At 51.3% G+C, this 25,359-nt stretch overlaps 1 protein-coding gene across 4 annotated transcripts in view; it reads left to right on the top strand.

Annotated features, from left to right (window-relative positions):
* LOC119970129 (paralemmin-2-like) overlaps nucleotides 1-24,305 on the top strand; it is a 446,039-nt gene extending 421,734 nt beyond the window's left edge. For all 4 annotated transcript variants that reach the window (XM_038804197.1, XM_038804199.1, XM_038804200.1 and 1 more), the window contains 3 exons: nucleotides 1,099-3,625; nucleotides 13,081-13,265; nucleotides 22,284-24,305. In XM_038804197.1, coding sequence (XP_038660125.1) covers nucleotides 1,099-3,625; nucleotides 13,081-13,265; nucleotides 22,284-22,373 — 2,802 coding nt within the window. In that variant the 3' untranslated portion in view covers nucleotides 22,374-24,305. The remainder of the gene's footprint in view (nucleotides 1-1,098; nucleotides 3,626-13,080; nucleotides 13,266-22,283) is intronic.
* Nucleotides 24,306-25,359: the final 1,054 nt, after the last annotated feature.

Genomic DNA, 25,359 nt, shown 5'->3' with positions numbered 1-25,359 from the left:
CCGTGCTGCAAGGGAAAAGAGAGAGAAACATTGGGTCTGTTCCACTCAGAACCAGGAGTGCGAGCAAGGCAACTCGAACAGCCCCACTGCTAAACCTGGATTAAGGCAACAAGACTTGATGTCAGCAAGGTTTAATATGCAACAGTCGTGCACCTAATAAGGTCATCCTTGCTGTGTGGTTCTCTTCAGGAATCCGGTCTGAACACACAGATTTTAATGGTTCAAAGCAACTATGAAAGGAGATGTGCTAAATTTAGGCTCGGAGGGAAACGATACTGAGAGAAAGTGATGTGGAAAATATAATCTGTCAAAAATATATCTCCAGCTATTAACCCAGGGTCTAATAAAGCATGCTGCTAAAGCCAAAGATAATGTTCTTATTGACTGCTATAAATAAACACGACTAACCTCTTATTGACTGCTATAAATAAACACGACTAACCTCTTCAAGGTGCTGCGTGTAAAGTTTATTTTCAGCTCGCTTGTTGGAAGTGAGCATATGCTACCTTAACCTCTCAGTGGCCATAATTCCTCTCCGCTACTCTGGCGGAAGCATCCGCGAATGGTCAACCGTGGGACTAAACCGGTGACAGGCTCGTGCCAGATTTAGGAGATGCCCCGGTGAATTCAGTTGTATTGAGCTGGCAAGCCAGGTATGCCCGCCGTGTGCCGATGGGACACTGGGACTAAGGCAGCTTCTGGAGCAAAAGGGCGAGTCAATGCAGGAAGCTTCTCCTACTGGGAGAAAACGAAAGACAGTCAAGGACGTCAGAGGGAGGAATAAAGGGACAGGAAGAGGCCATTCAGCCCCTCAAGCCTGCTCCACCTTCCAATTCAATCGTGGCTCACCTGTATCTTAATTCCATCTCCTTGCCTTTGTTCCAGAAGCTCCCTGATTGGTTGAGGAGGCATCAAGTTGTATGCCCTGCTCACATGGGTCCCCTCTAGAGGGGGGGGGCACCAAAACGGCTCTTCAATGACCATAAGTTGTTGCGCAAATGCCCAAAGTGTCTCCAGCCACTGTAATGTAAAGTATGTATTTTTCATGCTGTTTGGATATTTGAGACTAATGGTTTTCGTCTTTTATACTTTGTGCAGAAATCCCCTCCCAGCTTCCTGGAGGATGAGACTGAACTGAAGAAGGGAAAACGCAGGAAAAGGACTGATTCGCCTGGGCTAGAGAGAAGGATGGAGATAGAGGAGCAGCATCACAGTGCAAAGAACGTTGGCGCGGTGACGCCAAAGGTCCCAATCTCGGAGTTGGCTGCAGTGGACGGTCAGCTGAATCACCTGGGTGGGAAAGACCAAAATGGCCTCAAGAGCCAGCATGAATCACTGGACAGTGACGTTGCGAAGGAGATCAGGTACCTGGATGAGGTCTTGGAAGCCAACTGCTGTGATTCCAACCTGGAAAACGGATCAAGTGTGCCGGCTTCTCCCGAGCCGTGTGCGGTTATAGTGGGCGAGCAAAGCCCACCTGTTGCCTCAATGTCCGCCGCTCCGGCCTCGCCTGCCAATTCCGTTGTAACCGTTGTGAGGCCAGAGCTGCCTCTTGTCGAGCAACAGGAGGCTGGCGACTCGAGGAAAGATGAGATGAAGTTGAATGGCCATTCTCCGGGCCCTGCCACGGCAGAACCTCTTCCCGGTCACAACGACCTGGAAGGGGAAGAGCTTCAGGTGTCAAACTCCAGGAGGTCCTCGAAGGACGGCTTGGCCGCCGCCGCCCCTCTGAAGAAAGAAGCCAAATTTGAACTCCGGGCCTCGCACAAGGACAAAAAACCCGCCAGGCTTTTTGGGGACGAGGACAAGAGTGAGGCCTACAGGATTAAGAAAATGCGAGCGTCCAGTGAAATTGCAGAGCTTGAGAGAGCGCGCCGGGAGGTCATTAAAAGCCAGGTGGTAAAGAAGAACCCCAGTATCGCGGAGAAATGGAAGCCGCCACAGGAGAAGTCCATTGAAGAGCAGCTGGACCCGGATAAGCTGGAATCGCACAAGAAATACGCAGAACGAAAGCAGAGGAAACAAGGTGGGGGTCTTTCCCCGGTTTCTCCCAGGCAGAGAGCCCACGTCTTTGTGACGCCAGACCCCGTCGGTGTAAGCAGAGAGGACGTTCTCACGGAGCAGATAGACTTTTCCGCAGCGAGGCAGCAGTTTTTAAAAATGGAGAACAGGTCTGAAAACGGTGCTCAGGCCAACCAGAAGCGGCCGGTGGCCACGAAAGGGGTTTCTGTCAGGCCAGGGTCACAGAGGGCGGAGGCACCTCAGAAGGACAGCACCGCGGCCCTGGTCCTGGTGACTGAGTCAACCCAGGCTCCGGGGCAGACGGTGCACATCGGGGCCAGTGAAGTGGCGGTTGTTAAAGCTTCCAAAGTCAGCTTTGTGCCTGAGGGAGGGCAAATGGCCGCAATCCAGGTGACAACCCCAGCTCCGCAGGCCAATGGGCAGAAAGAGTCCTTGGGCCTGGAGAGGCCTCGGCAAACATCTCCTGACCAATTTATCAGTGACCGCATGAAAGCCGAGATGGTCAACAAGGTCCATGTGGATGATGAAGGGTTTACCCGGGCCAGGGCGGTTTTGACGGTGCTCAGTGAAGATGAAGACAACGACGTTTCCGAGTCCTACTACAAATGCGTTGGTCTTCCTAGCACCTCAGAGGAACTGGATTCTGGCTTGGACGAGTTGTCTCTCCGATCCCAGGACACCACGGTGATGGAAACTCTTTCCAATGACTTCAGCATCGATAACGTGAGCGACAGTGGGGCTTCAAACGAGACCATGAATGTTTCCCTGGACTACTCTTTGAGCGGGTCGCAAGAGTTTTCCCAGCCTCAGACACCCCATGCGTTAACACCCGTGGACGGGGAGCGTGACGAGAGCTCTCACAAGAGAGGGGGAACGTTGAGCCCACTCAGTGAGGACGACTTCTACCAGCGGAGGTATTCCGGGCTGTCGGACAGGGAGCGACTGCTGCAATGCCAAGCAGAAAGGTTGGTGCAGGATGCCATCCAGCTGGCGTTGGCACAGCAGAGCCGCGCGGACGTCGGGCCGGGTGAAGGTGGTCAAGAGCCGTTGCAACAAAAGACAACGTTGGGCAGCGGGAGAGCGGGGATCGATCCTGCACCTCTGGCGGAGTCACGGACTGTTGTGCTAGCGCCGTCACAGACACCGGCACCTTTAGTGCAGGAACGGAGATCCTCGGCGCCAAAGGGTTTGCCTGATGGCGAGATGGAGAGTGGCAAGGGGGAAAGCTTGACGGCAGCTGCAGCTAGACAATGCAGCAGTGCCGACGCAGCCTGGGCCGGCTCCCCTCCCTCCCTGTACAAGCCCGAGTTCAGCCCCTTCAGCGACAGCGCCAACTACCTGGAGCCGACGGACTATTCCCAAAACAACGTCTTTGTCAGTCACTCGCAGGAGCCGGAGGTCATCGCCCAGACTGGACCCTTCAAGCTGCGCTCCCGCAAACAGAAGACCCTGTCGATGATTGAGCAGGAGATCCGAGCAGCCCAGGATCGCGAGGACGAACTGCGGCGCCAGAGGGAGGTCCTCAAGACAGCGCAAAGAGCCGGCAAAGACAGCCAACCTCGCCGACCCATGCAGATCCTCTGCCCCAGAATAAAGGGCCCTGGTAAGACCCTGCAACTATTTTGCAGACTTTGCACTACATCCTCAGAAGGGGCAGGCTGGGTTCTTTCGCATGCACCATCTCCTGGATTCTCCTGAATGCGGGGGGGGGGGAACAGACGTCAGTTAGCTTGTGCCAACTTTGTTTCCAGGGATATAAACAAAAGAATTTGCTGGGAAATGGCACCAATTTGGTCTCTCAAAGAGTCGGTGCATGTGCAAAGGGCCGAATGGCCTCCTTCTATGTTATGATTCAATAAATTAAATAGAATTTACAGCGTAGGAACAGGCCATTCAGCCCATCAAATCCATGCTGGCCTTTATGCTCCACTTCCTCTCGGCCTTTTTCAGCCCCCAGGATTAGCATATTTTTCTCGACCTTTTCACTTCACCAGTTTATCCAACTTCCTCTCGAACATTTCCACACCATTCGTCTCAACTGCTCCCCGTGGTGGTGGCTTTCACATTTTCACCACACTCTGTGGAAAGAGATGTCTCCAGTTTTGATCTCCTCACCACCCATCCCCACCCCCTCCCCCGGCAACCTCCATCCCAAACCATATTTTCCAAGTCTTTTGTATTTCAAGCCCTTTCAGAATTTTGCCGACCTCTGGAGTGTCCAGGTCATCACCCCTGGGAGAGAGAAGGCCATCAGAAAAAAAAAATACCGATCCAGAAACCCTGGCTTATCAATGAACTAGGCCTCAAACGGCCTTTCATCCAGGAGCCTCTGGGCAAATGGGTCAAGAAACCAGAGTTCATCGATTTCAAATCATCGGCAAAAGACCTAGAAGGGGAGATGGGGAGAATTTGTTTTACTCCCAAGAGTTGTCGCGATCTGGAATGTTCTACCTGGAAAAATAGCGGAAGCTTATTAAATGAATTCAAAAGGGAGGTTGACAGCTGAGGGACGTGAGTGCAATGGACCTGCCTGTCCAACCTCTCCTGGCGAGGTAACCCTCCCTATCCTAGGCATCAGGTAAAGGGTTCAGGTTCCACTCTCAAATCCGCAGCATAAAATGTAGGCTGACGCTCCAGTGTAGAATAGAATAGAACAGTACAGCACAGAACAGGCCCTTTGGCCCTCGATGTTGTGCCGAGCAATGATCACCCTACTTAAACCCACGTAACCCGTATCCCAACAATCCCCCCCATTAACCTTACACTACGGGCAATTTAGAATGGCCAATCCACCTAACCCGCACATCTTTGGACTGTAGCGCTGAGGGAGTGCTGCACTCCTGGAGGTACAACCATGGCTGACATGTATCTCAGCTTAGTTAACCCACTTTGTTTCAGTCAGGACATGGAACCAATCCACACCCGTCAATCACTGCCCTCCTTCGATTCCGGCCTCTCGATCGTTCCTGAATTCAGGTGCTCCACCATTGGCAGCCATGCTTTCGGCTGCCCAGATCCCAAGGCTCTGGAATTCGTTCCCTTGAACCTCTCCGTCTCCTCTCCCCTCAACCTTTACGACGCTCCTCGATACCCACCTCATTGAACAGCCTTGCGCTCACCTGTCCGAATAACTGACTCCGCGCCAGTTCTGGTTTGCTCACACTTTAGGATTTTTTTATTTTTTTTTGCCATGTGAAAGGTGCTAGACAAATGCAGGTTGTCGTGGTTTTGAGAACTGACGCTCTCGGCCTCAATGACCTTCCGGGGGGTGGGGGGGGGAGTGTTCCAGATTCCCACTGTCCTCCGTGTGAAGTAGTGCTCCCTGATTTCAATGGGCCGAATGGCCTCCGTCCGCACTGTAAGTTCTATGATTTCACCCTGGATCGGCCTGGCTGTAGGTTTAAGAGCTGGATCTTCCCGCCCCGGCGGTGGGGACCCCTGGCGGTGGGTTCCCCGGTGGCGGAGGCTGCGAGCCACGTGAAACGGCGTGGGCTTCGATGGGACTGGAAGATTCCGTTGGCAGCCAATGGCAGGCCGCTGCTGGAAAACACGGCGGGTGGGGGGGTGGGGGGGGGGGGGGGGGGGCGGAGAATCCCGCCCCAAGGTTCTGCCCGCTTGTTCTGGATCCTCACACAGCGGAGGAAATAGTTTAACTCCATCAACCCAATCAAATCCTTTAATAACGTTGAAGGCCGCAGTTGGATCACCGCTTAATCTTCTATATTCCAAACAATACAAAAACAGATTTATTTTCGACATGGGAAAGGCACTGAAAGTCGGGCCTGGAGAATGTACCTCGTCTTGGTAACCAGTTCTCACAATTGGTATCATTCTGGAGGAACCCAGCTCCTCCAAAGGTGCTTCCTTAGATAAGCGAGAACACTCCTGATATAAACTCTTCAACTTGGCTTTTGTTTTGGTGAGCTCAGTCTGCAGTTTTGCCCCATCCGTCGTGTCCCAGCCGTTGAGTTTAACGTTGGGCAGACCAGGCCTGCGTGTTCACTCCCACACACTGGCACGCCCCTTTCCTGGCACCCGGCACGGTCCCGATCTGGGGACACTGTCACGGAGCCAGGATGAGTTCACGGGCAGTCAATGTCTGTTCTCTGTTAAAATGTCACCAATTGTCCTTTCTTCCCAGCCCCACACAGGAAATGAAATATCAGGAGGTCAGAGTCTTGTGCAGTGAAATCCTCCATTCACTCCTGAAAGTGGGGGAGGGGGTGCGGGTGGGGGCGGGGGTGGAGGTTCGTGTCGGGGGGGGGGGGGGGGGGGGGGTCACTGCTTTACTGAACCAAACAACTCTTCCAGCAGTGACGGCACTTCAGTCAGGCTCTGTGTATCGCTGGTGCGAGAGAGTTTAGAGGCAGCCGGGTCGTGGATTTACATTATGGGCAGGTTTTCACGTTCCCGCACAGGTGCGTTTGTGGGTGGGGGGGAATGGGTGTAAAAGTTCTCGGTCGGCCTTCCCAATGGGCTCCCACCCGCACTGATCTTTCCGCCATTTTACCCATGGGATGGGCGAGGCCTAAGTCGGCCTGCCCAGCCTTGCCCCAGTTGAGGCCCTTAAACGGCCAACTACTGACCATTTAAAGACCGTTTGCCCCCCCCCCCCCCCCCCTCCCGGCCTCAATTTTCAGGCTAGCGGGAGGGGGCCGGGGCAGGGGGCCCGAAATATGACCCTGCTCAGACATCAGGAGGGAAGGCGGGGGAAGGCACCATCAGGCGCCACCAACATCTCCAACCCCCTCAGGTGGTCCGGCTCCTTCAGGTCCTCCCTCAATCCCCCACTGCCCTCTGCCCACTCCCCTGGGCCTCCCCCTCACCGAGACCCCCAGAACTCAGCCTGGTCACCCAGGATTTAGGTTGCGTGGACTGCTTCAGTCCTGTCCACTGCAGATTCTGGCCCCCACAGGAATTGAGATGGGGGGGAGAGAGGGGGGGGGGGGGAGGTCTCGCCCTGCTGGGGAGTTAAATGACTGCGGGGCAGGCCGCAGTACCACCGCCGACTCCTCGGGCGGCAGGAATCCTAAAGATCCCAGCCTTTATCAAATGGCGCCCCCTCTCTTCCACATTAGATCATGACAAGTCTTTTTGTTTGAGAATGATAGGTTTGAAATTCAGTGAGTGTTTGGCTGTTTTTGTGCTGTGACCATAAAAGACATGATTTGAGTTTTTATTGTACTTAACCCAGTCTAAATGATCAAAAAGCAGCACTCCGAGTTCTCACACACTCGAGCAGTTCACAGAGCGGGAGGATAGATTAAACAATTGAATGTCAAGTAATGGGGTATATTGCTCTTGGAGGTTGGTGAATTGGCTGTCTTATAATCAGAGGATCGTAGACTCCCGACAGTGCAGAAGGAGGCCATTCGGCCCATCGAGTCTGCACCTATCCTTTGAAAGCACCCCTTACCTAGGCCCACGCCCCCACCCTATCCGCATCACCCCATTTAACCTTTGGATACTAAGGGGCAATTTAGCATGGCTAATCACCTGACCCGCACATCTTTGGACTGTGGGAGGAAACCGGAGCACCCGGAGGAAACCCACCCAGACACGGGGAGAACAGGCGGACTCCGCACGGACAGTGACCCACGGCAGGGAATTGAACCCGGGTCCCTGGCACTGTGAGGCAGCAATGCTAACCGCCCTTCTACCCTGCCGCCCGTCTTCAGGCCGCACTTGGTGTTCCTGCTGCTTCGAAGATGTGGGGCGGGATTCCCCGCTCCCCCGGCCCCGTGATTCTTGGCGGCGCGCCGTTTTGCTAGCGACGGGATTCCCTACTCCCCGTCGCTTGTCAATGGGGTTTCCCGTTGTAGCCACCCCACGCCGCCAGGAGACCCACGGGCGGAGGTGCACTGCGGGCGGGAACATAGAATCCTCTCGGCCGGAGAATTCCAGCCCCAGTCAGACAATTTTTTTTCTTCTCTGGAAACAGGAGCAACTGGGCTGAGCTCTTTTTAAAATCTCTGTCTGCGGCTCCTGGATAGTCAAAATGAGGAGAAAGCGTTCAAAACGTGCAGGTTGGCTGGAGAGAGAGAGGGGGAGAGAAGGAGAGGAAACCCACTGTGTCTTGGTTGTTGTCCTGAACTGCAGAGAAAACCGGTGCTTAAGCCCACAAAGGGTTAGTTGGCTTGTCACATGACCTTCTCTGTCCGACCGACTAGTGACTCAAATATGGTCATGGTTCGTGTATTCCAGTTGCCTTGTTTACATGATGAGATTATGTCTGGCCCCATTCCTTTCATAGCCAGTGACCCATTGTCCACGTGGCTATGTCTGATGGTTTGCATCCACCCAGCTGAGTGTCCAGGTGATTGTCCAGATGCTTTCTAACGATGTAGGAGATGGTCCCCATTCATGTTCCTTTGAAGCAATTGTTCCTCGTGCAGCCTTGAATCGGGCTGCCTCCATTTCAATGTTGTGGGAAGGTGCAAGGTACAGTGATGCAAATGTGTCGTCATCTTGGACTGGGATCCCAAGTCACTGGAAGGTGGCTTTAGTCCTTTTATAGAAAAAAATCGGCTAGGCGTTTCCAGCCAGTAAACTCAAAAATCAGCTTTTGACATAAAGCGCAAGAACTATCAACCTGATAATACTTCTGCTTCAGGTCAGCTGTGCGGGGTGTGGATCAAAAGCATTGGCAGTCTGTTAGGCACAGTTCACGTTGGCGGCATTCTCCTCTCTCAACCTGGGTTCAGGCTCCACTCCAGAGATTTAAGCAGCAAATCTAGACGGACATCACAAAGGTGGACTATCACGTTGCAAGTTGGTTTGATGCTCCTGCGCATGGGCGGCACTGGATTGGCTGCAATGTGTTTTGGGACATCCCAATGCTGGGAAAGGCGCTATATGAATGCCAGTTCTCTGCCCCCCCCCCCCCCCCCCAACGTGTGCTTCTCCCCAGTAAAGTCAGCGATGAGCCCAACGCGCAAGTGCGATGCAGGATTCAACCCGCCCCCAAATTGACGGGATCGGGTCACTGCCGGTTTTACGCACAGTACCCAGCACACGTTCCCTCGGTGCCGCACTGAAATGTCTGCCTGCGTTATGCGGCAAAACCTTTGTGGGGCACCCGAGGTGTGGGGGGGAGGCGGTAAAACTTGCTTGTACCCACAACCTTCCGAATTAGAGGGGAGTGAACTACCAACTGAGCCAAGGCTGGCACCGCTTTAGTGGTGTGCTGCATCCTATTCCATAATTAATAATAATGACACAACATCAAACAATGATAATACTCATGGCCTTCCACCTCCAGGCTGTGTCACGGGAGGGGGTGCACCACCTAGATCCAAATATGTGGACTAAATCCCTTTTATGTCCAATATTTATTGGTCCTTTCACTGCCGAAATAGCGCACCCAGTGGTGCCCAGCCGTGCGGTCGGCCGATGCTTGTATGTTATACAGTCGTGCCCCGTGTAGGATGCTAACGTCTCCTGTATCTGTGTGGAGTTCTGCTGTGTGACTAAGTAAAGAAAGTTACAGGGACAGGAATAATGCAGGCAGCTCTACAAAATTCAATCCCCCGGGTAGAAATGGTGGAAATCTTTCAAGGAGCACATCGTAGGATTAAGATATTTTAGAATTTGCCAATTCTGCCAAACCCAGGGCAGCACGGTGGCACAGTGGTTAGCACAGCTGCCTCACGGCGCCGAGGTCCCAGGTTCGATCCCGGCTCCGTGTGGAGTTTGCACATTCTCCCCGTGTCTGCGTGGGTTTCGCCCCCACAACCCAAAGATGTGCAGGGTAGGCGGATTGGCCACGCTAAATTGCCCCTTAATTGGATAAAAATGAATTGGGTACTCTAAATTTATATTTAAAAGAAATCCTGCCAAACCTGGAGGCAACAGGGCGGGGTGGATCAGTCGGACGCTGGATGGGATTTTGCGCAGACGAGTGTGAGCTGATACATTTTTGGAGAAGGGATGGGGAGAGGCAATGTAGACTTAATGGCACATTTCTAAAGTGTGCGCAGGGGCAGAGGGACCCGGAGGTATATTTGCATCAGTGACAGTGGCAGGACTTATTGAGAGGGCAGTTAGCAAAGCATATGGGATGTCGGGCTTTGTAAAAAAAAAAGGAATCGAGAAGGAAAGTAGGGCAGCACGGTGGCGCAGTGGGTTAGCCTCACGGCGCCGAGGTCCCAGGTTCAATCCCGGCTCTGGGTCACTGTCCGTGTGGAGTTTGCACATTCTCCCCGTGTTTGCGTGGGTTTCGCCTCCACAACCCAAAGATGTGCAGGAGAGGTGGATTGGCCACGCTAAATTGCCCCTTAATTGGAAAAAATGAATTGGGTACTCTAAATTTATTTTTAAAAAAGGAAAGCAGGGAAGTTATGTTGAATCTTGCGCAAGCTCTGTGCCCCCCCCCCCCCCCCCCCCCAAACTAGAACGGCCATTTCTGCTCAGCACACTGTGGGAAGGATGTGAGGTTCCTTGAGAGGGTGCGGAGGAGATTTACCCGACAGGTTGTAAGAGTTGTAAGGAATTCAGCGACAAGGTTAGGCCAGTGAAGCTGAGGCTGGTCTCTTTCGAGCGAGGGAGATTTGACCAAGATGTCCAAGGTTATAGACGGCTGGAGGCAAGGGAGGTGGCAAAAAAAACTGATGCCATTAGCTCGTAGGTCAAGGACTCGGGGAGATGGACTGAAGGTCTTGGGCAAGAGACACGGGAGGGGAAAGGAAGGAAGGGATGTGAGGGAGAACAATTTTACACCTCCGAATGGTAATGATCTGGAACTCGCTGCCCACAACGGTAGTCATGATGTGGAGATGCCGGCTTTGGACTGGGGTGAGCACAGTAAGAAGTCTTACAACACCAGGTTAAAGTCCAACAGGTTTGTTTCAAACACGAGCTCGTGTTTGAAACAAACCTGTTGGACTTTAACCTGGTGTTGTAAGACTTCTTACTGCACAAAGGTAGTGGAAGCAGAGGCGATAAATTATTTCGAAATTAAATTGGATGGAGTGATAGAGCGGGGGATTGGGATTAACGCTCTACAGAGGGCCGACATGGATTCAATGGACCAATTGGCCTCCTTCTGTGGCTCTATGAGTTGCTGATACCCAGTAGGTATAACACACTTTAATACTGCTGGGAAGATCGGAAGATGGAAAGTAGGCACATTGGACATGACTTTCCTCAGCGCTCTGGGCTGTTGATGTTGGCTCTTGTCCGCCCTCTGGTGGCTGCAGTGAAAATCTACCCAGTTGCAAAAAAGAAAACATTTGAGACCTTGGGCCCATTCAGCAAACTGCCTTTCTCCAGTCCAGATACCTGATTAATCTCAATAACCAGGCTTCAGTTCTTCAACATCAATGTTCATGTTCATCGTCGGCACGCCGAGGGTGGCGCAGTGGTTAGCTCTGCTGCCTCACGGCGCCGAGGACCCGGGTTCGATCCCGGCTCTGGGTCACTGTCCGTGTGGAGTTTGCACATTCTCCCCGTTTCCGCGTGGGTTTCGCCCCCACAACCCAAAAAGATGTGCAGGGTAGGTGGATTGGCCCCAGTAAATTGCCCCTTCCTTGGAAAAAAAAAGAATCGGGTACTCTAAATGTAAAAAAAAATACTCCACATACATCCCAGTCGCAGAAGCTATCCTCTCACAAGGCCCCTTGTTTGTGAGCAACGCCGTGTTTAACCTCCACGGGGGGGGGGGGGGGGGGGGGGGGGGGGGGGGGGTCGCTGAGCGCGGCCCTTCTCCAATCACAAATCCAGATAATGTGGCTCATGGTCAATTATGATAATCACCGAATATACCACCCCAGGAAGTGATGATGTACCCACCCACCCCAGGAAGTGATGATGTACCCACCCACCCCAGGAGTGATGATGTACCCACCCACCCCAGGAAGTGATGATGTTCCCACTGCAAAGGAATCGATATGAGAGTAAGCCCAGTGTATGTGGGAAGAGAAGGAGAACTCCTTCTCCCTCGGGTATCTGAATTTCCCGGGTCCGCTCCCTCCATCTGTTCCATTAACACCAGCAGCTCCTTTGTCACCCTCAATGTCTAAGGGACGTGGGGGCACGACCTATCTAGTCTGGGCTCAAGCACATAATTAAAGACCCCCCCCGCCATGATCAAGGTTTCCTCCCACAATCCAAAGATGTGCAGGTTAGGTGGATTGGCCATGCAAAATTGCCCTTAGTGTCCAAAAAGGTTAGATGGGGTTACGGGGCTAGGGTGGAGGTGTGGGCTTAAGTAGGGTGCTCTTTCCAAGGGCCGGTGCAGCCTCGATGGGCCGAATGGCCTCCTTCTGCACTGTAAATTCTATGATTCTATGAGTCCAGGCCAGAGATGACCGCCAACACCGTCTTGATAAAATCCATACCTCCCCCCCCCCCCCCCCCCCCCAGTTCGGAGTGCATACCTTCACCAGACAACCGGAACACCCGCCAACACCCCCACTCACTATCACATATCTCCCTCCTGAATCCACCTAAATATTAGCCACCGAAAAGTCCACCCTCCTGATCGGAACAGCCCCCGTGTCTCCCTCGCCCTCCCGTCAGAGCTCAAGTATAACACCTGCCCCACCCACCCCTTCCTCAGCCTTGTCTGATCCCCAACTCTCAGGTCTGACCCCTGCAAGAACACAACACTTGCGTTCAAACTTTTTCGATGGGCTAACAGGCAAGATCTTTTTTTTAATTATAAATTTAGAGCACCCAATTAATTTTTTCCAATTAAGGGGCAATTTAGCGTGGCCAATCCACCTACTCTGCACATCTTTTGGGTCGTGGGGGCGAAACCCGCGCAGACATGGGGAGAATGTGCAAACTCCACACGGACAGTGACCCAGAGCCGGGATCGAACCTGGGACCTCAGCGCCGTGAGGCTGCCATCTTGCATATTTCAATATTTTTCTTTTTGTTGGCCCGATATTGGCAAGAGGTCACAGCCTAAAATCTAGTGTTAGCCTTTAACCTTGTATTCTCTGGCACCTTGAGCAGCAGTGGTCGGATTTTAATGGTCTTTCCACCCATTCGTCAGTTATCTTGACATTGGGTCGAGTGCCGTTGACCCTTATTGTTGAGCTCTTCTGATTGCAGGAAACATTGAGAAGTCCAGCCCAGCATCGGTCTCGGAAAGCGCCGTGCCCCCCGCACAGCCGGAGCCCACGCCTACGGAACAGGAGGCTTCAGGACTGAGTCGTTCCAGAGGTCTGATGGAGACGTTGTTGGAAGACTACGAGACGCAGAAGGTTAAACGGCGGGAGAGGAGGGACGAGCCCAATGTAAGCAGTTGGGTTTTGGGTCAGCATTGCTGACGGTGTTTTGAGGGAGCGGGTGCTGTACTGGTAATGTCACCGGACTAGCAATCCAGAGGCCGTGGCTAACGTTTGGGCAACAAGGGTTCAAACCCCATGGTGGGATTTGAATTCAGTTCATGAAATCTGTAATTGGAAGCGAGTGGCATGGGAAGGAAATCTGCCGTCCTTACCCGGTCTGGCCTACATGTGACTCCAGACCCACAGCAATGTGGTTTACTCTTAGCTCCCCTCTGAGCTAGCAAGCCCCTCAGTTCAAGGCCAATTGGGGGCAGGCAACAAATGCTGGATTTGCCGGCGACACCCACATCCCACGAAGGAATAAATTTTTTGGTCCACACAGTAAGCAAAATTGGATATTTTTTACCGCGACTCCCAATACCTCTGGAGGGACTCACTCACCACTGCACCCAGCTCAGCATTCGGGAGAAAATAGAAGACTTGCGCGTTGGCCTTTAAAATGATGGAGGGCGCACGGTGGCGCAGTGGTTAGCACAGCTGCCTCACGGCGCCGAGGTCCCAGGTTCGATCCCGGCTCTGGGTCACTGTCCGTGTGGAGTTTGCACATTCTCCCCGTGTCTGCGTGGGTTTCGCCCTCACAACCCAAAGATGTGCAGGTTAGGTGGATTGGCCACGCTAAATTGCCCCTGAATTGGAAAAAAATAAATTGGGTACTCTAAATTTATTTAAAAAATTAAAAAAATTAAAAAATGATGGAATCCTTTGAGACTTTGGGCAGGATTCTCCCCATATCCGGCGGGGCGGAGGGCTCCCGGCGGGACGGAGTGACGTGAACCACTCCGTTGTCGGCCCGCCCCAATTCCGCACCTTCAGGGGCCAGGCCGGCGCCGGAGTGGTTTGCGCCCCGCCGGACGGCGTGGAAGGCCTTTGGCACCCAGCCAGCCGGGGCCGAAGAGGCTCCGCCAGCCGGCGAGAGTCCTCGCATGCGCCGGTGCTTCAGCGGCTGCTGATGTCATCCCCGCGCATGTGCAGGGCGGGGGTCACCTCCGCGTCAACCATCGCGGAGGCTGACACGGCCGATGCGTAGCAAAAGAGTGCCCCCACGGCACAGGCCCACCCTCCGATCGTGGCCCCCGATCGCAGGCCCAGCCACTGTGGGGGGCTCCCCCCGGTGCCAGATCGGCCTGCGCCCCCCCTAGGACCCCGGAGCCCGCCCTCGCCGCCAGGTCCCGCCGGTAAGGGGACCTACTCTGATCCACGCCGGCGGGACCGGCAAAAAACCTGCGGGACTTCGGCCCATCGCGGGCTGGAGAATTCGGGCAGCCCCGGGGCCCATTGAGTCGCGCCGGTCCCCGCCATTCTCCGGGGCGGGCGTCGCGACTCACGCCTCACCCACTTTTGGCGGGCCGGAGATTTCGGCGGCCGGCGGGGACGGGATTCACGCCGACCCCCGGCGATTATCCGACCCGGCGGGGGGTCGGAGAATCCCGCCCAATATTTTTACTCGCTGGGGAGCCCAAACTAGAGGTCGTAAATAGAGGAGTCACTAATAAACCCAATAAGCCATTCAGGAGGAATTTCCTTACTGAGAGAGTGGTGAGAGTGTAGAACCTGTTACCGTAAGGAGTGGTTGAGGTGAATAGAATCAGTGCATTTAAGGAGAAGTTGGATGAACACATTAGGGAGAAAGAAATAGTCTGATTGGTGGACAGAGTGAGATGAAGTGGGGGAAGGTGGAAGAGGTTCAGACTGAAAGACCAAATATACTGATACTGGCCTGTAAGGTCAAGTACTTTGTTTTTAAAAATTTTTTAGACCACCCAATTCATTTTTCTCAATTAAGGGGCAATTTAGCGTGGCCAATCCACCTACCCTGCACATCTTTGGGTTGTGGGGGTGAAACCCACGCAGACACGGGGAGAATGTGCAAACTCCACACGGACAGTGACCCAGAGCCGGGAGCGAACCTGGGACCTCGGCGCCGTGAGGCAGCAGTGCTAACCATTGCGCCACCGGTGCCGCCCAAATATAAAGAGGCAGTGAGGCAGTGAGTGTCTTTGTTCGCAGACGTTGAATATTCAGCCCTCGTGCCGTTATCTGGAATGGGAATTTATGCCGATTCCTCCCACGGCCAGATCCTGACCACGGCAAAGTGGTTCCAGCTGCTTTGGTGTCCGTGTGGGCGTGAATAGAATCTTCCCCCATCTATAACGCCCCCTTTATCACACCGCCCGGTCCCAAACCCCCCCCCCCCCCCCGGGGCCTGTTGACATTCACCATCTCAATATCGAGAGTGACACATGGAGAGCAACTTTCAAGTCGATGGTGGGGGGGAGGGGGGGGGGGGGGGGGGGCTGAGACCTTTAACGCGTTTGAGGGCTTCCCGATGTCAAGTCCAGCAGTCTCACACTTGTGGTCAAGGGTGTTTCGTGAACCTAGTGTCGTTTCAATCTTTGAAAAGTCAATTGCAACTTTATTGCTTCTTGAGTAAAGACCCATTAGTTATTGCTGAGTTACAACGGAAGAGTAACCTTTATCCGAGACCTAATAGAAATCTTGTTACGCATTGTCACTGCCGGAGGTGGCATGGTAAAATGGTGGTCATTCTATTCCATTATGGAAGGCAGTTCTGGTTGAAGATGTTCCTGAACCTCTCACCGAAGAGCTGCCCCATCCAGTAAAAGTATTTCCCAAACTGCAATATTTTAAAAACTAATAAATAAAAAAAAAAAGGAAAGACTTGCATTTATACAGCATGGGCCCAGGACATTAACAATGCGCTTTACAAACCAATGAAACACCCTTTGAAGGTGTAGCCACCGTTGCGACCGCCGTTACACGCACAGCAAGATCCCGTGAGCAGCAGCAGGCTAATGGCCAGTTAACCTGTTTCTGTGATGTTAATTGAGGGGGAAATATTGGGCGGAGCACCTGAGAGAACCCCCATGCCTTGCTTCCGGATTACATCAGGGGGCCTTTTAGCTGGGCCTGTGAGGGAAGACGGGCCTCAGTTAACCTTTGACCCGAAGAGCAGAACCTTTGACAGTGCAGCACCCCCTCGGTACTGCGCTGGAGGGTCAGCCTCGATTGTTGTGTTCAGTTCCTGGAGTGGGTCTTGAACCCACAACCGCCTGACTCGGAGGTGACAATGCTACCTTCTGAGCCGCGGCTGATAATCGAAATGCTTAAAGATTTTTTTTAAAAACTCACAATTGTTGAGCACCTCCCTCGCTACACTTCTTTGGTAAAGCACTCTTAGGGCCTGATGAGGGTGTGGAAATGCGCTTTTGAAATGCAAGCCTTTCTGTCATTTTCGGGAGTCAGTGAGGAGCCCCCCCCCCCCCCCCCCCCCCCCCCCCCCCGCAGGGCAAAAATAACTCCAGGCAGGGGAAGGAAGAGGCGTAAAACTAAAAACTAAACTGCAGCAAAGCTCACAGAAATGTACAGCGTGAATCATCTTTAGTTATTATTTTTTTTATTTGAGAGTACCCAATTATTTTTTCCAATTAAGGGTCAATTTAGCGTGGCCAATCCACCTGCACATCTTTTGGGTTGTGGGGGTGAAACCCACGCAGACACGGGGAGAATGTGCGAACTCCACACGGACAGTGACCCAGAGCCGGGATTCGAACCCGGGTCCTCAGCGCCGTGAGGCAACAATGCTAACCACCATGCCACCGTGCTGCCCATCGTTAGTTATTTTATCAAATGAAGAGGAGATTTGAGAACAGAGCTGTTGAAAAGAAACATTTCTCTTAAGTTCAGTGGAATATGCATGTGTTCTCGAGACTTTCTGCTATTGTAATGTTGCACTATTTTACACGGTACAGATGGAGTAATCAACTTCACCCAGAGGGGGAGCCCCAGGAAAGTGAGTTTGCCAAAGGCCACGGTTCATGTATTGATTAATGGATCTACAATGGTTCCTCATTGGATACAAACCTCTGCGACCATTTCTCTTTCTCTCTTTCCCCTCGCTGCTTCCTTTTTAACTCGCCTAATCGATCTCCACCCGACTGTGGTGACCGCTCAGCCCGTCGCCGGCAGCTGAGGCGTTGCCAAGGCAACATGTAACAAGCTGACATTCCCCCCCCCCCCCCCCCCCCCATGTGCCTCATTAACAGCAAGATCATCTTCCCTCAACCTGCGAGGAGTCTGGAGAACAACCCTCAGAACGGCTTGTCCAGGCAGCGATGGCGCATTTTGCAGGCCTGTTGTGAGTGGGTTGTTCTGGAGGTTACTCCCCTGACCCCCCCCCCCTCCGCGCCCATACAACCTAACGGGTTTTAGCAGCCGCGAATTACCAGGGCGAGAAGCCGCCTGCGTTCATCACCGTGAAACAAACTTGGGGTGCAAATTCTGAGTATCTTGTGGCTACGTCTAATTATGGGGTTTTCTTTTGGTAACCTGGCAACGCCCACAGCTAATTCTTTTTCCTCACCGTTGCCAGCAATAATTGGTCTGTGCGCTTATTTTGAATTATTGTGACACTGTGGGTATCTGCTGTATCCTTCACATGATAAGGTGATGTGTTTTGGCAGCTTCACACTCATCATTGACCTAGGGCTAAAAAAAAAAGCTCAATTATGAGGACGGGTTGCATTGTGGGGGGTATCTTAGTGACCTGCCCGAGGGCAGGTCTTTCTGTTCATCTCACCAGGCTTCACAGTCTTGCACTTTCCCCTCTAGTTGCTCTTAAGAACCTCCCCTTTTCTATTTCAATGAGAAATGCGACCAGGGAGAAGGGATCTAGGAGTTTAGGTTCACAGCTCCTTGAAGGAGGAGTTGCAGGTGGACAGGGTGGTGAAGAAGGCATTCAGCAAGCTCGGTTTTATTGGTCAGAATATTGAATACAAGAGCTGGGAGGTCTTGTTGAAGTTGTACAAGACATTGGTAAGCCCACACATGGAATACCGTGTTCAGTTCTGGTCACCCTATTATAGGAAGGATATTGTTAAACTAGACAGGGTGCAGATGAGATTTACAAGGATGCTACCAGGACTTGATGGTCTGAGTTATAAGGAGAGGCTGGACAGACTGGGATTTTTTTCGCTGGAGCCTAGGAGGCTTAGGGGTGATCTTGTAGAGGTCTATAAAATAATGTGGAGCTTAGATCAGGTAGATAGTCAACATCTTTTCCCAAAGGGAGAGGAGTCTAGAACCAGGGGGCATAGGTTTAAGGTGAGAGGGGAGAGATGGTAAAGAGACCAGCGGGGGTGATGGTGGCGTAGTGGGATTGTCACTGGACCAGTAATCCAGAGGCTGCTCTGGGGACATGGGTTCGAATCCCACCACGGCAACTGGTAGAATTTAAACTCATGTACTAAAATCTGTCATTCCGAAGCTAGTCTGAGAAATGCACCCATCATCGTTTGGCCTTTAAGGAAGGAAGTCACCGTGACCCGGCCTTGTCCACAGGTGACTCCAGACCCACAGCAATATGGTTGACTCTTAACTGCCCTCAGTTCAAGGGCATTGAGGGATTAGCAACGAAGGCTAGCCTTGCCAGTGATTGAGGGATTAGCAACGAAGGCTAGCCTTGCCAGTGATTGAGGGATTAGCAACGAAGGCTAGCCTTGCCAGTGATTGAGGGATTAGCAACGAAGGCTAGCCTTGCCAGTGATTGAGGGATTAGCAACGAAGGCTAGCCTTGCCAGTGATTGAGGGATTAGCAACGAAGGCTAGCCTTGCCAGTGATTGAGGGATTAGCAACGAAGGCTAGCCTTGCCAGTGATTGAGGGATTAGCAACGAAGGCTAGCCTTGCCAGTGATTGAGGGATTAGCAACGAAGGCTAGCCTTGCCAGTGATTGAGGGATTAGCAACGAAGGCTAGCCTTGCCAGTGATTGAGGGATTAGCAACGAAGGCTAGCCTTGCCAGTGATTGAGGGATTAGCAACGAAGGCTAGCCTTGCCAGTGATTGAGGGATTAGCAACGAAGGCTAGCCTTGCCAGTGATTGAGGGATTAGCAACGAAGGCTAGCCTTGCCAGTGATTGAGGGATTAGCAACGAAGGCTAGCCTTGCCAGTGATTGAGGGATTAGCAACGAAGGCTAGCCTTGCCAGTGATTGAGGGATTAGCAACGAAGGCTAGCCTTGCCAGTGATTGAGGGATTAGCAACGAAGGCTAGCCTTGCCAGTGATTGAGGGATTAGCAACGAAGGCTAGCCTTGCCAGTGATTGAGGGATTAGCAACGAAGGCTAGCCTTGCCAGTGATTGAGGGATTAGCAACGAAGGCTAGCCTTGCCAGTGATTGAGGGATTAGCAACGAAGGCTAGCCTTGCCAGTGATTGAGGGATTAGCAACGAAGGCTAGCCTTGCCAGCGATGCCCAATCCCGTGAAGGAAGAGAGAAAAAACGGTGTTGATCTTCTGAAGGACAACACTGAATAATAAACATCTTGGTTTGAAAGTGCCGTGGAGCTAAATAAAGGCAATTATTTTCTAATTTTTCCCGCACCACTTCACTGCCGCCAACTATTCTCTAGTTATCATGTGGAGATTAGAGTGGATACTCACTAATCAAACTTAAATTTACCAGGTAAAAAGATGGCTGCTGATTAAAATGGGCTATGATCATTTGAAGAGTAATATTTATGCCCCATGTATGTTGTAGTCAGGTTCTGTGAATTTTTACCCACAAGTGCTCCATCTCATAAACAACTGTTATTTTTGAATAGGTGGTGTGCATTTTCTCTTACTTTACCTAGGCTGGGTTGGTATCCAACAGCTCTGCTTGACATACTGTTTGGTGGAATCTCGCCCTTCATGAAAGCGTGCCTCTGGTCAGAAAGATTGCCTCCAAATTTAGCCTTTGGGCAGGCCTGAAATTGTGTGTCTGCAGAAGAGAAAAGTTCTTAATTGTTCATCAACCTAATGTCAAGATGGTCGACAGCACCCAAGAGGGTAGAGCCCAAGCGCTTGGCACCATCCTAATAGTTCACTCGCTCCACTACTAACGCACAGTGGCAGCAGTGCGTAGCACCTCAGCGACCCACCCAGGCCCAATGGGCAGTACCTTCCAAACCCATAACCTCCCCATACCTCGAAGGACAAGGGCAGCAGATGCAGGGGGAACACCAGCACCTGCATTGACACCTGCAAGCTGCACACCATCCCGACCTGGAACTATATCGCCGTCCCTTCACTGCCGCTGGGTCAAAATCCTGCAACTGCCTCCCTAACAGCACTGTGGGTGTGCCTACAGTGGACAGCTCATCACCTTAACTCCTCGAGGGCAATTAGGGATGGGCTTAAATGCTGTCCTGGCCAAGTGACACCCACATCTCTGGATCATAGAAACCCTACAGTGCAGAAGGAGGCCATTCGGCCCATTGAGTCTACACCGACTCTCTGAACGAGCGCCCTATCAAGGCCAACTCCGCCACCCCATCCCTGTAACCCCATAACTCCACCTAACCTTTTGAACACTAAGGGGCAATTTAGCACGGCCAATTCACCTAACCTGCACATCTTTGGAATGAGAGAGGATATAGGAGCACCCGGAGGAAACCCACGCAGACACGGGGAGAACATATAAACTACACACAGACAGCCGCCCAAGGCTGGCATTGAACCCGGGTCCCTGGTGTTGTGAGGCGTCAGTGCTAACCACTGTGCCAGCCCAAGAACAAATAATGTTACATCTGACCAATCAATACCCGGGTTTAGTTTGGCACAGCACACAATCTCAGGCCTACATTTAGCCCATTTCAGTCAGGGAAAATATTCCAGCAGATTACTAAATATTTTCAGAGGCATGCGATGTATTTGGAATTCAGTAATGCAGTGTGTTTTACTCCAGTTAATTTTGTTCAAAAATGTTGAAGTTTAAAAGCGTAAAGTGGCCATGTTGAGACGTGCAAAGCTCCAGACACCCTCTTCTGAACTGGGCCTGTGCACAAGAGGAAGTCAGGAATACAGTTTCAAAATATCCAGTGGATACCGCAGTGTAATTAATGGTGGTGAATCACTCCAGCCTAGGTTAACCAATGGTACCTTTAACTTCTGCCTTTTGTTCATGCACACGAATGCATCTCAAAGTGACTCTCCCAGTTGATGTGACTAACAGCAAGAGACTTCCAATTGTGGCTTCCCAGTTCCTCATCTGGAACATGAAAGTGAAGCCAGAGCAAAAGGGGGCTCAAGAAAGCTCGCAGCCCGCACGATGGCAGCGAGTGCGTCGGAATAAAGGTCAAGTGGAACCAGTTGCTACCAAGGTCACGGCATCAATGCACCTGGTCCACTTATTATTTTTTTTTTATCATTGATAAATCCAGCACTTCATTCCCTGAGTGTTTCAATCAATATCCCCAAATGAAGCATCTCATGTCACTCCTGACGAACACTGTTCAGTTTGATGTCAAAAGGGACAATGTAAGATTAAGAAAAACAGGGGAAGCTTAGTGGACTGGGCAGGTTAATATTGAAACTATCCCTGACGGAGGGTCGCTCAGGAAATGGCAGCCCTCTTTCAGAGGTTAATGAGCGTGCATACTTTTTCCAGTACTCATAGAATCATGAAATCCCAATAGTGCAGATGGAGGCCATTCGGCCCATCAAGTCTGCACCAACCCGCTGAAAGAGCACCCTTACCTAGGCCCATCCCCCCCCCCCCCCCCCCCCCCCCCCCCGGCTCCCACCCTATCCCCTACCTAACCGTTGGACACTAAAGAGCAATTTATCACGGCCAATCTACCTAACCTGCACGTCTTTGGACTGTGGGAGGAACCCGGAGCACCCGGAGGAAACCCACGCAGACACGGGGAGAAGGTGCAGACTCCACACGGTCACATTTCTCAGATCCCTAACAATCTGTTTGATTGCTGCCAAATTACTGAATTCCAATCTGGGGATAATGCGAAGGAAGATTTGGGGAACGTGACGCCTGGCGAAGAGTAAGGCCCGTCACCACAATTATGGGAGTTCACTTTGAGGAATGAATTTTTAAATTCAAAACCTTGGTTTTGCTCTTTGATTTTCGTTGGCCTCTCGCTGACTTCTCTTGGGTGTTGTGACTTTTCCAGGTCCTTGAGGCGACCAGGGTGACCCGTCGAAAAAGTGCCATGGCTCTGCGCTGGGAGGCTGGCATTTATGCCAACCACGAGGAGAAGTAGCGAATCTTAATGTTGCCATGCGAAGGAAAAGGATGAAGAGTATCCTGTATTTGTTTTGTTATTGTTGCTGGAGAACTGGTACAATGCAGCGTATTTATTCATTGCAAAGCCACACACTCTGCAGGGAGGTCTGGTGGCTGCCTTTTGCGAGGACGATGGAACAGTAAACGGAGAGGAGCTTTCTGACTTTTCAGATTCCACCCAGATAGTGCAAAAAAAAAACAGAGAAGGATTCCCTGGCAGCGACTGCAGGGTGTGAAGAGTCAATTGCTTGTACATGCATACATACTGCTGGTGTCCCTGTATCTTACTCTGCACAAGCTGTGTTTGATTCACAGTCACACAGACCGCTGGTGTTAGCCTCCGTGTACATAGCCATGGTCAGATCGCTTTTGCGTACGTTTTTTTTAAATTTTCCTTCCTCTGGATGTGGGCACTTATTGCCCACCCTTAATTATCCTTGAGAAGGTGGGCCAGTGCAGTCCATGTGGTGCAGGTACCCCCACCAGTGTTCTTTTCTTTTCCTGTAGTGGTTTGCGCTAGTGGGTGATTCGTTCGGCCATTTCAGAGTGGCCGCTAAGAACCGATCATGCTACTGTGGGCGGGAGTCACGTGTAGGCCAGACCAGCTAAGGATGGCAGATTTCCTCCCTTGATGGACATTGGTGAACCAGTTAGGTTTTTACGACAATCCACTTGTTTCATGCTCATTATTAAGAAGACTGTTATTTTATTCCAGATTTTTTTTTGACTAATTGATTGAATTTAAATTGTCCCAGCCACCTTGTCGGGATTTCAAACTTTTGCTCTGTATCAGTCGTCCAGGCCCCTGCTCCAGTAACATTACCACTGTGGTACCATTCCCCATATTTATATTTTATAATCTCTTTTAATTAAAGCTGCCTTTTTCTCTCATACTTGGGGAGGGGGAGAGGGGGAGGGGGGTTTGCACTCCGATGTGGTCCTCAAGAGCAGCAAGGGGCTTGATGGAAAGCAAGGAATTCCACAAAGATGCACTGCTGGAACCACAGCGTGTCTCAGTCCTTTCACTGTTCCCTCTTTGATGTCCATCCTGAGCCTGCAGTTTAATCATTCCCACATCGCCCAAAGCAAACAGCCTGCTATCCCATATTCTAACTGTACGATCAATACAAATAAGATTTCGCTTTTACTTTTTAAAAAATTTATTGCAGTGAAGTTTAGTGTGCGCCATGTTTGACGAGCGAAAGAACAATTGGACGTCCTTGTTCATTGTGACAGTGGAGGGAAAGGATATGGAGAGAGAGTAGCTGATGGGTGAAGAACCAAAAATGGGGCAGCTGACATTTTACAAAAAAAGGAGACACATAATTTAAATTTTTTTTTTTGCCAACCTGCAATTTTAGAAACCCGAACTTTGTGGTTATGTTCCAGCGCCCTTGCATCTTGGTTGAAGCATCGAGGTCGTGAAGTGTAGGCTCCCCCTGCATGTCCCTTATTCTTGCAAACGGCTGACAAAATGTGCCTGCATTGCGTACAGTTCATCTACCAGCATTGAGTGGAGGGACGGACTGGGGGCCCCAGTAGGAAACAGGACTCCAGGATCGAACTGAGCAGCATTTAGGGTGGACCCAGTTAGTCGCCTAGACCCTGGGACTTCTGCAGAAACTGTGTTTAAATACTTCGGGAGGGGGCACCAGGATGGACAGAAGACAGTGTTAATAAAAGGGTGTTAATAAAAGGTCAGAAGAACTTAGCGTAATAATTGCATGATACTGTTTACTATTTTCAGTGAGACTTGCAGAGCATTTTTGGTCTTTATTCCCATGCTTTTGTATCTGTTTAAAATAAAGATAGCTCGGGGGGGGGGGGCTGCCAGTTTTGCTCGGGCGTTTTTAGTGTCTACAAGACTATTAAACTCCCATTGGGAAGCACCCTGTGTATCAGAATGACATTGTGCCAGTGCTGTGACTTCAATGCTAAGCAGTCTCCCTGCCTCCTCTGTACCTCACGTGCATGTGTTACGAATGTAGCTAGGACAATATAACCATTAGGCTGCAGGGCAAGAGAGGAGCAGACTAGATCACTGGACGCCAGCCGCACTTCAAACCCCCGGAGAGTGCCCCCACTGGAGCAGCAAGTACCGAGGTCCAGGCATCACCAATTGTATTTTTCAGCCTATTACTCGTCTCTGGGTTTGTTTTTACCCCTTGGTGTTTGTGGGTTACGCAACTTGCTCTGTGAGAAATGATTCACCAGTGATCCAATGAGCCAATAATTTTGATGGACAAATGATCATTACTAGACTGAGTTAAGAGTTAATCTTTCAGATAAATGGAGGTAAAAAACCTATAACATGTTTTGTATTCAAAAAATATATATATATAAAATATGATATATATATACACACACATATAGATATGAAGTTTTGCTCATGGGCCTGTGAGTTTGTACAATTAGCTACGTTTTCAGTGATTCTACATTTTAATCTATATGTCGCAGACCTGTAAATATTATTTGTTTGCCATTCCAAAGGCTGTTGTTTGACACCAATAATGCTACAGACTGACTGATGATTGACTTATTGTTCACCCCCCCCCCCCCCCAACAACTGAAAGCCCTTGGTACCAGACGCTTCAAGAAGCCACTAGTAAATCTTCGCTTGCTTACATTCTCACACTTTGCAAATGGCAAAGTTGCAGAGGGGGCGTTTTTTTTTCCGCGTTGTTGCCGAACGAGACTTGGCTTCTTGTTGGTGTTGCCAACTCTGGTCGGACGTCCCCCTGGAGATTTTATCACATGATTCCTCCCCCGCCGCCCCCCTGGCCAACTGCCCTGCCCCACACCCCTGCCATTAATCATCTGACAGGCCCGTCCGTCATCACGGCCCCTCACCTTCTCCCAACCAACTGGGAAGCCAAGAGACTCTTTATTCATTACCTGACTGGATGATACTTGACTGTATGGCCTTACTTTCCACCCCACCTTCAATATTCTTATGACAATCA

This window comes from Scyliorhinus canicula, chromosome 8 (genome assembly GCF_902713615.1).
Source record: "Scyliorhinus canicula chromosome 8, sScyCan1.1, whole genome shotgun sequence".
NCBI lineage: Eukaryota > Metazoa > Chordata > Chondrichthyes > Carcharhiniformes > Scyliorhinidae > Scyliorhinus > Scyliorhinus canicula.
This window is presented reverse-complemented; position numbering and strand designations above follow the sequence as displayed.